The sequence below is a fragment of the Scyliorhinus torazame genome, chromosome 18 (assembly GCF_047496885.1).
Source record: "Scyliorhinus torazame isolate Kashiwa2021f chromosome 18, sScyTor2.1, whole genome shotgun sequence".
Lineage (NCBI taxonomy): Eukaryota > Metazoa > Chordata > Chondrichthyes > Carcharhiniformes > Scyliorhinidae > Scyliorhinus > Scyliorhinus torazame.
This window is the reverse complement of record NC_092724.1, coordinates 2,525,260-2,538,748: the sequence shown is the minus strand read 5'-3', so window position 1 is coordinate 2,538,748 and position 13,489 is coordinate 2,525,260. Positions and strand designations below refer to the sequence as shown.

The window sequence follows — 13,489 nt, the reverse complement described above, 5'->3', positions numbered from 1 at the left end:
CCAATAACCCCTCCTAACCTTTTTGGACACTTAAGGGCAATTTAGCATTGCCAATCCACCTAACCTGTCTTTGGACTATGTGGGAGGAAACGCACGCAGACACGGGGAGAAACATGCAGACTAGACAGTGACCCAGTGGGGAATCGAACCTGGGTCCCTGGTGCTGTGAAGCACAGTGCTAATCGCTATGCTACCATGCTGCTGTTACTGGATTATGGGGATAGGATGGAGGCTTGGGCTTAAGTAGGGTGCTCTTTGCATGGGCCGGTGCAGATTTGATGGACCGAATGGCCTCCTTCTGCACTGTAACTTCTATGACCCCGTGAGCAACACACTTGGCTCACCGCTTCCCAATTGAAACCAGATCGAACTCCACCTGCAACCTCTTTCTCTATCTCCACTTGCAGCTCCTTTGTTGGGGCTGCTGAATATCGCTGATCCATTTCCAAGATGGTATCAGCCAATGTCTGCCTTTCTGTCCTCCCAATCGTAACCTGTGGGTCTTAAATGATATTTATTACCTCCTCCCTGACCACACCCCTTCAGCGCTTCCCAGAATGTGGATGATGAATCCTCCCCATTCTAATTAAACTCCACATGGTTCTCTATGGCCGAGGCTGCCTTCTCACAAACCCCTTGTCCGCCAGGAGTGCCAAATCTAACCTCTGCGGGCGCTGCTGAGCTCGACCTGTTTCGAACCTCGCCTCCACGTAATGAGGCGCCTGGTCCAATATCACTATTGCCGTACATTCCACGCCCACATCCCTGGGAGTAACTATTTCCCACCACAAAGAAAAATCTTCTCCTGGAGTATACCCGATGTACATGGGAGAAGAAGGAAAACTCCCTCTCTCCCGGATGGCTAAACCTCCTCGGATCCCGTTGCAACCCGCTGCCCCACACTGCTTCTGTTTACTAGCTTCCCTCCTAGCATTGTGAGCCTGCTTGGAGGACCGCATCCAACCCCACCCGCATCACCCAAACTATCCCCCCATCCCCACCCGCATCACCCGAACCATCCCCACCCACGGCCAAGAGAAAAACACAGAACTCTGAACAATCCCAAATCGACCATAATGAAAAAACCAACACTTGCTATTTATTTTTTAATATATTTTATTCTAAACATTATCAAATCTTTGCGTACAAAGGCACAACTAAATCGTACAGTTTGTCATTTTTATTTTGGTGCGGCACTGTTGCTTCACAGCTCCAGGGATCCGGGTTCAATTCCGGCCTCGGGAGACTCTCTGTGCGGAGTCTGCGTGGGTTGCCTCTGGGTGCTCCTCCCATAATCCAAAAATGTGCAGCTTGGGTGGATTGGCCATGCTAAATTGTCCCTTAGTGTCCCAGATGTTGGGTGGGGTTATGGGGATAGGGTGAAGGTGTGGGCTTAATTAGGGTGCTCTTTCCAAGGGCTGCGGCAGACTTGATGGTCTACTGCACCACAGATTCTATGAAGTAACAGCAACAATCCTAAATCCCCTATTCCACAGCCCCTCTTACGTCCCATCCCCCCCCCCCCCCCCCCCCCAACTGCTGGCCACAAACGGATCCTTAACACCTCCAAGCATTCAAATTAGGGCAGCATGGTAGCATTGTGGCTAGCACAATTGCTTCACAGCTCCAGGGTCCCAGGTTCGATTCTGGCTTGGGTCACTGTCTGTGTGGAGTCTGCACAACCTCCCCGTGTGTGCGTGGGTTTCCTCCGGGTGCTCCGGTTTCCTCCCACAGTCCAAAGATGTGCAGGTTAGGTGGATTCGCCATTCTAAATTGCCCTTAAGTGTCCAAAATTGCCCTTAGAGTTGGGTGGGGTTACTGGGTTATGGGGATAGGGTGCAGGTGTGGCCTTGGGTAGGGTGCTCTTTCCAAGAGCCGGCGCAGACTCGATGGGCCGAATGGCCTCCTTCTGCACTGTAATCTCTATGATTCTATGAAATTGTAAAAACATCGAAACTACATTATCTTTTTATTTTATACCCAATTTATTTTTTCCAATTAAGGGGCAATTTAGTGTGGCCAGTCTACCTACCCTGCACATCTTTGGGTTGTGGGGCTGAGACCCACGCAGACACGGGGAGAATGTGCAAACTCCACACGGACAGTGACCCAGAGCCGGGATCGAACCCGGGTCCTCGACGCCGTGAGGCATTGCTAATTGGATGTCCTGACAAATGCCCACAGAAAAGGATTTCTGTCTTCAGAATATGGGTGGCCAAGGTGTTGAAGAGAAATGCGATGCATGACTGAGGGACATATCAGAATATTATTGATAGTAAAAGAATCTGTTATCCGAATTGCCTGGGGCTGAGTCTATATCGGTTTCGGAATTTTTCAAATTTAGGAATATGCTACGCAGGTGCGGCGAACGTTGGGAGCTGCGACTGTGTGGAATGTTGGGAGCTGCGACTGTGTGGAATGTTGGGAACTGCGACTGCGGAACGTTGGGAACTGTGACTGTGGAATGTTAGGAACTGTGACTGTGCGGAACGTTGGGAGCTGCGACTGTGTGCCTCTCGCGGGAGGGGGGCGTGTTTCAGAATGTTTTGGTTTTTGGAATTTCTGAGAAGGGTTGCTCAATCTGTATGAACAAAATATTTTAACTTTGTAAAACTTAACATTTCTATTTGATTCTTATTTGTATCCAGTCCCTTGTTGACATGGCTCCCAAGTATATCCTTGAGCAATTCCTGCAGCAGGAGCTACTAATTAATATTACAGAACATGAGGTAGGCTTGACAAAGCCCTTCTTTAAATCGGGGCGCGCTTGCGGAGGGGTCGGGGCGCGCTTGCGGAGGGGTCGGGGGGGGCGCTTGCGGAGGGGTCGGGGGGGGCGCTTGCGGAGGGGTCGGGGGGCGCTTGCGGAGGGGTCGGGGGGCGCTTGCGGAGGGGTCGGGGGGCGCTTGCGGAGGGGTCGGGGGGCGCTTGCGGAGGGGTCGGGGGGGGGCGCTTGCGGAGGGGTCGGGGGGCGCTTGCGGAGGGGTCGGGGGGCGCTTGCGGAGGGGTCGGGGGGGCGCTTGCGGAGGGGTCGGGGGGCGCTTGCGGAGGGGTCGGGGGGGGGCGCTTGCGGAGGGGTCGGGGGGCGCTTGCGGAGGGGTCGGGGGGCGCTTGCGGAGGGGTCGGGGGGCGCTTGCGGAGGGGTCGGGGGGCGCTTGCGGAGGGGTCGGGGGGCGCTTGCGGAGGGGTACGGTGCGCGCTTGCAGAGTAAGATACCATAAACGGTGTTGGGCAACAGAGGTGTACATGAATTGAGAGGCTTGACCTAACTACATCTGGTTTCTTTTTTATAAATGCAATAAAATCCATTTGATCAAATCCGTTCCAGTCCATTTTCTCTGCACAATGTAGCGATCAGTGCTAATGTAACCTTTGCAAAGTGGAACCAAGCAAATGCAATCAAGGCTATTTTTAGTTTCTCTCAATCAAAAATGTGATCATTGTCCAGCAGAATGCTGTTTTTAAATAGAAACAGAAGATGTTGGAAATACCCAGCTTTTGTATTTTTTAATGTTCTGTACAAGCAGGGTACATAAACCATAATGTAATTTTTTACAAATAATTTGAAAATAAAATGAGGGTTATTTTGTTTTAAGAAGTAAGAATCTCTGGTGCTTTGCAGTACTGGAGTATGTACTGCTAGTAGTGGCCTGGTAACTAGTCCCGAAGGTTGGAGGAATGCTGACCCGATACCTTTGTGAACATTTCACAAAAGGGCCAGTTGATATTTCTGCTTATTTCGGGCCTCTCAACAAGGGAGATTCTTCTGATGCATCCAGTTCTCGGTAAGATTGCGTTTTACATGTGCCCTGGAGTGCTTGAAAGTGAAAACCTTTTGGTGGTATTGGCAAATCTGACTTCACAGAGAAAATAATGAGATGATCTCATAAAAGGGGCAAAGACCACTTGCAGCAACCATATCAGTTCTAATTTGGGGGGTGGGGGGGGGGTGGTCAGAGATACAAATTGAACAATATTTAAATCTTATCTAAAGTAAACCCTGTTTTTGTAAATGAATTTAATCCCGTTTTGCACATTAGCTTGTTCCAGAGCACATCGTCATGTCCAAGGAGGAAGTTACAGAGCTGCTGGCACGATAGTATCCTTTTTTGATGTGCTTTATTGTAAATGTTTCAGTTGATGGTAACGCTGTTTTTTCTGTAGCATACTAGAGTTGTGTTGGGCGGTACGATGGCGCAGTGATCAATGCTGCTGCCTCACGGCGCTGAGGACCCAGGTTCGATCCCGGCCCCGGGTCACTGTCCTTGTGGTGTTTGCACATTCTCCCCGTGCCTGCATGGGTTTCACCCCCACAACCCAAAGATGTGCAGGGTAGGTGGATTGATCATGCTAAATTGCCCCTTAATTGGGGAAAAAAAGAATTGGGTACTCTTAAATTTGTTTTTTTTAAAGCTGTGCTTTTTCTATAGGCTGCACTAACAATGTGAGCCTGAACTTTAGCAGAGTACGGCGACGAACGTTTGTTTTTTATTCTCTGTAATTTATTATAGGATATTTATAGTCTAATTTATATATGCTGCCCAGTGAAAATCTCTCTGAAATGCTTCTTTTGTTTCTTCCACTTGCAGCACCCCAGTGATCCCAGGCTGCTTATTAAGCACTGTTTCCAGAATTTATAAACAGGAGCTGGTGGTAAATTCTGCTATTCCACCCTGCCCCCTCTCCACAGGAAGCATTTCACCGTACATTGTTGCTTCTCAAAGCAAGACTTTGAACTCGCCATGTGACTTGAATTGTGAAACTCCAGCATTTTTTTATACTTATTTGCTCCCTGCCCCCCCCTCCCCTTCAAAGGTGTAGAATTGTGACTGGAGCAGGATTCGATGGGATCCGTTTTGCGATCTTGATCAAGTTTGTCTTTTATTCTTGTCACGTGATGTCAGCCTTAGCATGAGCACTGACACAATATACAGCCACATCAGGAAAAGGCAGCAAATTTCTCAACTTGTTTGCACGTAGTCCCCCAGTTGTCATCATTAGTTTATGCGCCGAGAGTTCTCCCTTTCCCAGCACAACAGAACTCTGACCTGTTTTTGCATTGCAGATCCCCCAGCAGAAATCTGATTGCTCGGTACAAATTGTGGATCGATCAGGTTTCTTCCTGTGTGCTCAGTTACTGTGTTCTGTGCCCTATTTTCCCACCTCTGTTGGTAGGACAATAAACAGCAGCACATTTCCAGATACAGTAACTCCTCACTTTAACTTGTCTCGCTTCAGTTTCTATTTTTTTTTTTTTAATTTAGAGTACCCAATTTTTTTCTAATAAGTGGTAATTTAGCATGGCCAATCTATATCCTACACATCTTTGGGTTGGTGGGGGTGAGACCCACGCAGACACTGAGTTGTTTCAATTCAACCCTGTGTTTTTAATTGGGTCGGTATTCGCATTTAGCATTGTGGATATGCATTGCGCTGGGTGTGACCCTCAGATCGCCTGAGCCGATTGACATTGTTTTGGAGTGGCCCCTCCCCCACCCTCCTGCTCTCCTCCACTCCAGCTCTCGGCTTACCTCTGGGACCCTGCAACTCGGAGCTACTCTCAGTCCCTAGGTTGCTTCCTGCATCTGGTCGCTGGTGTCCTGTGCCCTCACTCACAATGAGGGTTTGGGAGAGCGAAGCAGCCAGCAGGGGAGTCGGCGACCAGGAAAGTTGGGCGGAGGTCCGGAGCAAGTAGAAAGTGTTTGCAAAATCCTCTATTTTGTAAAGAAACTAACTTTAAAAAATATAGTAATTTAGCACTATAAAGTATTCAACTTGCAGAGTACATTGTTTAATTTATTTTCCTTTAAAAAATAAATTTAGTGTACCCAATTCATTTTTTCCAATTAAGGGGCAATTTAGCGTGGCCAATCCACCTACCCTGCACATCTTTGGGTTGTGGGGGCGAAACCCATGCAAACACGGGGAGAATGTGCAAACTCCAGACGGACAGTGACCCAGAGCTGGTATCGAACCTGAGACCTTGGCGCCGTGAGACAGCAGTACTGTGCCACCGTGCTGCCCTTTAATTTATTTTCCTGATGGCACAAGACCTACATTGCTTTTACATCGGCTGCAATGAAATAATCTGATTCTCTTAATATTTCAGTTAAAGTTACACTTTTCAGAAATGCAACTACAGTAAGAGGAATTACTGAATGGGGATTAAAAGAAGGCCTACGTTATGCAACACCTCCTGTACCTCATCCTTACCACTGCTAAAACCCTGTTCTGTGATTTGTAACTCAAAGCAATCACCTTAGCCCCAATCCTATTGACTTCACAAATTGCAGCTTGACCCAAGTTCTGATGCCTACACCCTATAATTACATTAAGATCTTCAGCCAAGCACTCTTGTCTTCATCATTAGCTCCACATCTCACACCACATTGATTTCAGAGTCGATGTGCTTGTCTGCAAGCATGGTATCTCTCCCACATGTCTTTAGATACTTATTTAGTCATGTGATCCGGCATAAAATTTCCTTGCTCTAACTGACTTGCTTTGTATCCCAATCATCCACTGCAGCAGCAGAGTATTCAACTATCTTAACTGAGTCCCCCTGCCTCCCAGCTCTCTCCTATTTCAAAACCTTCTTGAAAAGATCCTCGTCCTTTTCCCATCACGACTCTTTATATTTCCTTTATGATTCACCTTGATAAGCAGTGTGGGACGTTTGATTGCATTTGCAGTGTTATAAAATTCCAGTTTGGAACCTGGATAAACTTGCTAAGTTTTGTGAGGGCCACGAAGAATCCAGCACAAGTTTGTAGAATAGAAAGAAATAACATTTATTTACGATTACATGTATACAACAGCAACTCCCTTACTGCTCACTCCTCTCTAGCTGCTTCTGTACTGGCCAGCTTTTTTTTTTAAATTTAGAGTACCCAATCAATTTTTTCCAATTAAGGGGCAATTTAGTGCGGCCAATCCACCTACCCTGCACATCTTTTGGGTTGTGGGGGCGAAACCCACGCAGACACGGGGAGAATGTGCAAACTCCACACGGACAGTGACCCAGAGCCGGGATCGAACCTGGGACCTCGGCACCGTGAGGCAACAGGGCTAACCCACTGCGCCACCTTGCCGTCCCGTACTGGCCAGTTCTAATTATGCAGGGACTCTGCTAATGATTTCTCCGCCCCCCCCCCCCCCCCTCATTGGGGAAGTTTATATTCCCTAAGGATTGTGGGATTGCCATTAGTCACCAGCCAGTAGTAAGCAGGCAGGTTATAACACTAAGCTACCAGGATACCCTGCTGACTACAGCCAAAAACCTTGCTTTGGTTTTGGAAGACTGAAAAATGTTCTAGCACTCGCGCCCCATCCAAACCCACCTTAAATTTTTGCCTGGAGCTTCATTTTGGGGAAGATGAATGAATGATTGTTTCTTTTGGTGCTTGCTGTAATTAACATAATTATTCTTTGATATAATTTAATATCAGTTTCAGCTTTCCTGATAGTCTTGTTGTAAAAGTGATGCGAGACATTATAGAAAATCATAGAATTTACAGTGCAGAATGAGACTATTCGGCCCATCGAGTCTGCACCAGCACTTGGAAAGAGCACCTGACTTAAGCCCACACCTCCACTCTGCCCTGTAACCCCATCTAACCTTTTGGACACTAGGGGCAATTTAGCATGGTCAATCCACCTAACCTGCACGTCTTTGGTCTGTGGGAGGAAACCCACGCAGACACTGGGAGGAAGTGCAAACTCCGCACACAATCACCCGAGGCCGGAATTGAACCTGGGACCCTGGAGCTGTGAGGCAGCAGTGCTAACCTCTGTGCTGCCATGACCAGGGTAAGCAATTGGCTGCAAATTAAATTAACTTCCTGATTATGCTATAACTGAGATCATTGCTATTCTACATTTTTGATGTGACCAAGAAGAGGTGGTTATAGCGCAATAAATGTTGGCCTGTTGGTTTAAAAAAATTAAGTATTTCTGCTTTTTGCTAAGTAGCTATTATGCACCTTAAGTATGTTTACCAGTAAATTGAAGGAGAGCCAGTTGCCAAGAATACAAGCTGGTGACCCTGTGGCACGATACTTTGGATTGAAGAGAGGGCAGGTTTGTTGTAATACATTGTACAATTCTTGAATAGGCACCTCCAACACTGCTACTGGAGTGGGACATTGAGTGGAATTTTATTTTTCTGTTTTAGGTCGTTAAGATTATAAGACCCAGTGAGACTGCAGGAAGATACATCACCTACAGACTTGTACAGTGAATATACTGTAAGTAGCTTGGCCAGCTTTGACAAATATGCCCCTATTTGTTTCTCATGGTGGGTGCTCCCCATTTACAACTGGTAATTGTAATCGTGGAAATAAAGATCGTGTTTGCAAAACTATATTCTCTCCATCACAAGCTGCCTATTCCTCATCAAAAATGATCTATCTCGATCTTGAATATATTCAATGATGGAACATCCACAGCCCTCGAGGGTAACAAATTCTAAAGATTCACAATCCTTTTGGGTAAAGACATTTGTCCTACTCAATCTTCAATGGTCAACCCCTTTTGTACACACCTGCCCCTGTTCTAGGTTCCTCAGCCAGAAGAACAACCTCTGCATAACCTGTCCCAGCCCCTTCGGATACTGAAAACTCTCAATCTTCTAAACTCCTGAAAAAGTGTAGGCCCGATTTACTCCCTTCCCTTTATCAGATAACCCTCTCACTCCAGGTACCCAACACAGTGAGCCTTTGCTGTACTGCCTCCAAAGTAAGTCCTTCCTTCGATCGGAGACCGGTACTGTTGTGTAGTCTCGCCAAAGCCTATCCGATTGTAGCAAGACTTCCGTACTCCAATTTCCATACAAAAAAGGCCACTGTTATTTGTCTGCCTTAATGCTGGCTGTACTGGCGTGCTAGTTTACAAGCACCTAAATGTAAAGAAGTAAACTGAAAGCTTGTGAATGTGTACAAAGGGGATATGGGGGTAACAGCAGGAGAATGGGGAAGAGGTGCCATGATTGAATGGCGGAGCAGACTTGATGGGCCAAACGGTCTAATTCTGCTTCTATATCCTATTGTCCGAAAGAGGCATGACCTGAATTTTCCACACAGTGACACTTTTAAAATCTCATACGGAGGCTGACCGAGATGTTGCAATTCTGGCATTAACTAGCTGTTCCTTTCATGCTCCACACCAAAGCCTACTTTTGTAAGCAATTGTTCATCCCCTTTACTGCGCTGTGTGTATGTACATAACGTCTGGTAATGCATCAACTTGGAGTCAATCAGACCCTCATTACTGTATGTATCTTGAACATGAACAAAGAACAAAGAAATGTACAGCACAGGAACAGGCCCTTCAGCCCTCCAAGCCCATGCCGACCATGCTGCCCGACTAAACTACAATCTTCTACACTTCCTGGGTCCGTATCCCTCTATTCCCATCCTATTCATGTATTTGTCAAGATGCCCCTTAAATGTCACTATCGTCCCTGCTTCCACCACCTCCTCCGGTAGCGAGTTCCAGGCACCCACTACCCTCTGCGTAAAAAAACTTGCCTCGTACATCTACTCTAAACCCTGCCCCTCTCACCTCAAACCTATGCCCCCTAGTAATTGACCCCTCTACCCTGGGGAAAAGCCTCTGACTATCCACTCTGTCTATGCCCCTCATAATTTTGTAGACCTCTATCAGGTCTCCCCTCAACCTCCTTCGTTCCAGTGAGAAGAAACCGAGTTTATTCAACCGCTCCTCATAGCTAATGCCCTCCATACCAGGCAACATTCTGGTAAATCTCTTCTGCACCCTCTCTAAAGCCTCCACATCCTTCTGGTAGTGTGGCGACCAGAATTGAACACTATACTCCAAGTGTGGCCTAACTAAGGTTCTATACAGCTGCAACATGACTTGCCAATTCTTATACTCAATGCCACGGCCAATGAAGGCAAGCATGCCGTATGCCTTCTTGACTACCTTCTCCACCTGTGTTGCCACTTTCAATGACCTGTGGACCTGTACTCCTAGATCTCTTTGACTTTCAATACTCTTGAGGGTTCTACCATTCACTGTATATTCCCTACCTGCATTAGACCTTCCAAAATGCATTACCTCACATTTGTCCGGATTAAACTCCATCTGCCATCTCTCCGCCCAAGTCTCCAAACAATCTAAATCCTGCTGTATCCTCCAACAGTCCTCATCGCTATCCGCAATTCCACCAACCTTTGTGTCGTCTGCAAACTTACTAATCAGACCAATTACATTTTCCTCCAAATCATTAATATATACTACAAAGAGCAAAGGTCCCAGCACTGATCCCTGTGGAACACCACTGGTCACAGCCCTCCAATTAGAAAAGCATCCTTCCATTGCTACTCTCTGCCTTCTATGGCCTAGCCAGTTCTGTATCCACCTTGCCAGCTCACCCCTGATCCCGTGTGACTTCACCTTTTGTACTAGTCTACCATGAGGGACCTTGTCAAAGGCCTTACTGAAGTCCATATAGACAACATCCACTGCCCTACCTGCATCAATCATCTTAGTGACCTCCTCGAAAAACTCTATCAAGTTAGTGAGACACGACCTTCCCTTCACACAACTGTGCTGCCTCTCACTAATACGTCCATTTGCTTCCAAATGGGAGTAGATCCTGTCTCGAAGAATTCTCTCCAGTAATTTCCCTACCACTGAAGTAAGGCTCACCGGCCTGTAGTTCCCGGGATTATCCTTGCTACCCTTCTTAAACAGAGGAACAACATTGGCTATTCTCCAGTCCTCCGGGACATCCCCTGAAGACAGCGAGGATCCAAAGATTTCTGTCAAGGCCTCAGCAATTTCCTCTCCAGCCTCCTTCAGTATTCTGGGGTAGATCCCATCAGGCCCTGGGGACTTATCTACCTTAATATTTTTTAAGACCCCCAACACCTCGTCTTTTTGGATCTCAATGTGACCCAGGCTATCTACACACCCTTCTCCAGACTCAACATCTACCAATTCCTTCTCTTTGGTGAATACTGATGCAAAGTATTCATTTAGTACCTCGCCCATTTCCTCTGGCTCCACACATAGATTCCCTTGCCTATCCTTCAGTGGGCCAACCCTTTCCCTGGCTACGCTCTTGCTTTTTATGTACGTGTAAAAAGCCTTGGGATTTTCCTTAACCCTATTTGCCAATGACTTTTCGTGACTCCTTCTAGCCCTCCTGACTCCTTGCTTGAGCTCCTTCCTACTTTCCTTGTATTCCACGCAGGCTTCGTCTGTTCCCAGCCTTTTAGCCCTGACAAATGCCTTCTTTTTGACGAGACCTACAATATCTCTCGTCATCCAAGGTTCCCGAAAATTGCCGTATTTATCCTTCTTCCTCACAGGAACATGTCGGTCCTGAATTCCTTTCAACTGCCACTTGAAAGCCTCCCACATGTCAGATGTTGATTTGCCCTCAAACATCCGCCCCCAATCTATGTTCTTCAGTTCCTGCCTAATATTGTTATAATTAGCCTTCCCCCAATTTAGCACATTCATCCTAGGACCACTCTTATCCTTGTCCACCAGTACTTTAAAACTTACTGAATTGTGGTCACTGTTACCGAAATGCTCCCCTACTGAAACATCTACCACCTGGCCGGGCTCATTCCCCAATACCAGGTCCAGTACCGTCCCTTCCCTAGTTGGACTGTCTACATATTGTTTTGAGAAGCCCTCCTGGATGCTCCTTACAAACTCCGCCCCGTCTAAGCCCCTGGCACTAAGTGAGTCAATATTGGGGAAGTTGAAGTCTCCCATCACCACAACCCTGTTGTTTTTACTCTTTTCCAAAATCTGTCTACCTATCTGCTCCTCTATCTCCCGCTGGCTGTTGGGAGGCCTGTAGTAAACCCCCAACATTGTGACTGCACCCTTCTTATTCCTGATCTCTACCCATATAGCCTCACTGCCCTCTGAGGTGTCCTCCCGCAGTACAGCTGTGATATTCTCCCGAACCAGTAGCACAACTCCGCCTCTCCTTTTACATCCCCCTCTATCCCGCCTGAAACATCTAAATCCTGGAACGTTTAGTTGCCAATCCTGCCCTTCCCTCAACCAGGTCTCTGTAATGGCAACAACATCATAGTTCCAAGTACTAATCCAAGCTCTAAGTTCATCTGCCTTACCCGTAATACTTCTTGCATTAAAACATATGCACTTCAGGCCACCAGACCCGCTGTGTTCAGCAACTTCTCCCCGTCTGCTCTGCCTCCGAGCCACACTGTCCCTATTCCCTAGTTCTCCCTCAATGCTCTCACCTTCTGACCTATTGCTCCCGTGCCCACCCCCCTGCCATACTAGTTTAAACCCTCCCGTGTGACACTAGCAAACCTCGCGGCCAGGATATTTATGCCTCTCCGGTTTAGATGCAACCCGGACTTCAGACAATAGGAAAGCAAACATTTCATCAGGCATTAGTTTAGGTTATCAATGATGAACCTAAAACTAACAGATAAACAGAAGCACTTCGGAGCTTCTAACTTGTAGTCTCCCTGGATGCTTCTCTTTAATATGAGTAAAGATGAAGTACTCCCTGTGCTAAATAGAACCTACTGCATTAATGTTCCCAGATTTGATTAGGTTTGATCCTAATTTTGGAATTCATCTTACTTCATTCAGTCATATTCAACTGTAACATCAGAAAGACCAGACCCCAGAATCTATTGATCCAATAGGGTATACGGTATATTTACCCCCTCTGAAATGCTGAAAAATTGACTTCTAGTTGAATAAAATTTTAACTTCTAAGTAACATAGCAAATTAAACTCAGTTTAAATTTAAATATAAAGGAAAAGCAACACTATAATCTTTCTCTTTTTTTCTCTAGGTATGAAAATGAGATTGATCAAAGAAAACTTTAAGATGTTGCTGCTTTTTACTGATACCTAACTTGAGCAAAAGGTGGGCCGTTCAGTGTTTTTTTAAAATAAACTCTATTTATAAATCTCTTAGTCTTGTTTTTTGTTTTAAGTGTTAGAATTTGGTTGACTGATATTTATTGAGCAGCAGAAACCTGCCCACACTGTTTTGCTCCCCCTGAATGAAGGGGTTTGGTGCACGGATTCGGGAAAGGTTGCTTCCTCTTGCTCGAGGAGTCAAACTGGGGTCAACAGACTGAAATGGTCGTGAAGGAAACGAGGGAACAAATTGAGCAAAGTTGCAGCAGAGAATGGTTTGCACAGGAAGTAGCTGAAGCAAAGGCGATTGCATATTTTAAAGGGGATATTGAATAACTTTTATAATAGTGCTTTTAACATGCGAGAATGGCCCAAAGTGCTTCACTGGAGAAAAATCAGAGAAACATTCTGAGCTTGAGACCTAGATGGCTGAAGGCACATCTGCCAACGATGGGCGAGAGGAATGGAGGGATTCACAAAATGCAGGAGTTGGGGAATGCATAGTTCCTGAATGGCTGTAGAGCTGAAAGATTTTGACTCAAATACTTATCTCTGCAACAGTACAGGGCAACTGCAGGTGAAAGGGCCATAGGATTAGTTT

General features: G+C 46.4%; 2 protein-coding genes across 2 annotated transcripts in view; one reads left to right on the top strand and one right to left on the bottom strand.

The window, feature by feature from the left end:
- Positions 1-12,166, bottom strand: part of LOC140394894 (phospholipid hydroperoxide glutathione peroxidase GPX4-like) — a 67,989-nt gene extending 55,823 nt beyond the window's left edge. The window contains exon 1 of the mRNA XM_072482057.1: positions 12,117-12,166. Within this exon, the coding sequence (XP_072338158.1) occupies positions 12,117-12,134 (18 nt within the window). The 5' untranslated portion in view covers positions 12,135-12,166. The remainder of the gene's footprint in view (positions 1-12,116) is intronic.
- Positions 1-12,935, top strand: part of polr2eb (RNA polymerase II, I and III subunit E, b) — a 32,161-nt gene extending 19,226 nt beyond the window's left edge. Inside the window, exons 4-8 of the mRNA XM_072482058.1 lie at positions 2,649-2,729; positions 4,038-4,096; positions 7,998-8,076; positions 8,171-8,243; positions 12,819-12,935. Of these exons, the coding sequence (XP_072338159.1) occupies positions 2,649-2,729; positions 4,038-4,096; positions 7,998-8,076; positions 8,171-8,236 (285 nt within the window). The 3' untranslated portion in view covers positions 8,237-8,243; positions 12,819-12,935. The remainder of the gene's footprint in view (positions 1-2,648; positions 2,730-4,037; positions 4,097-7,997; positions 8,077-8,170; positions 8,244-12,818) is intronic.
- The last annotated feature ends 554 nt before the right edge of the window (positions 12,936-13,489 follow it).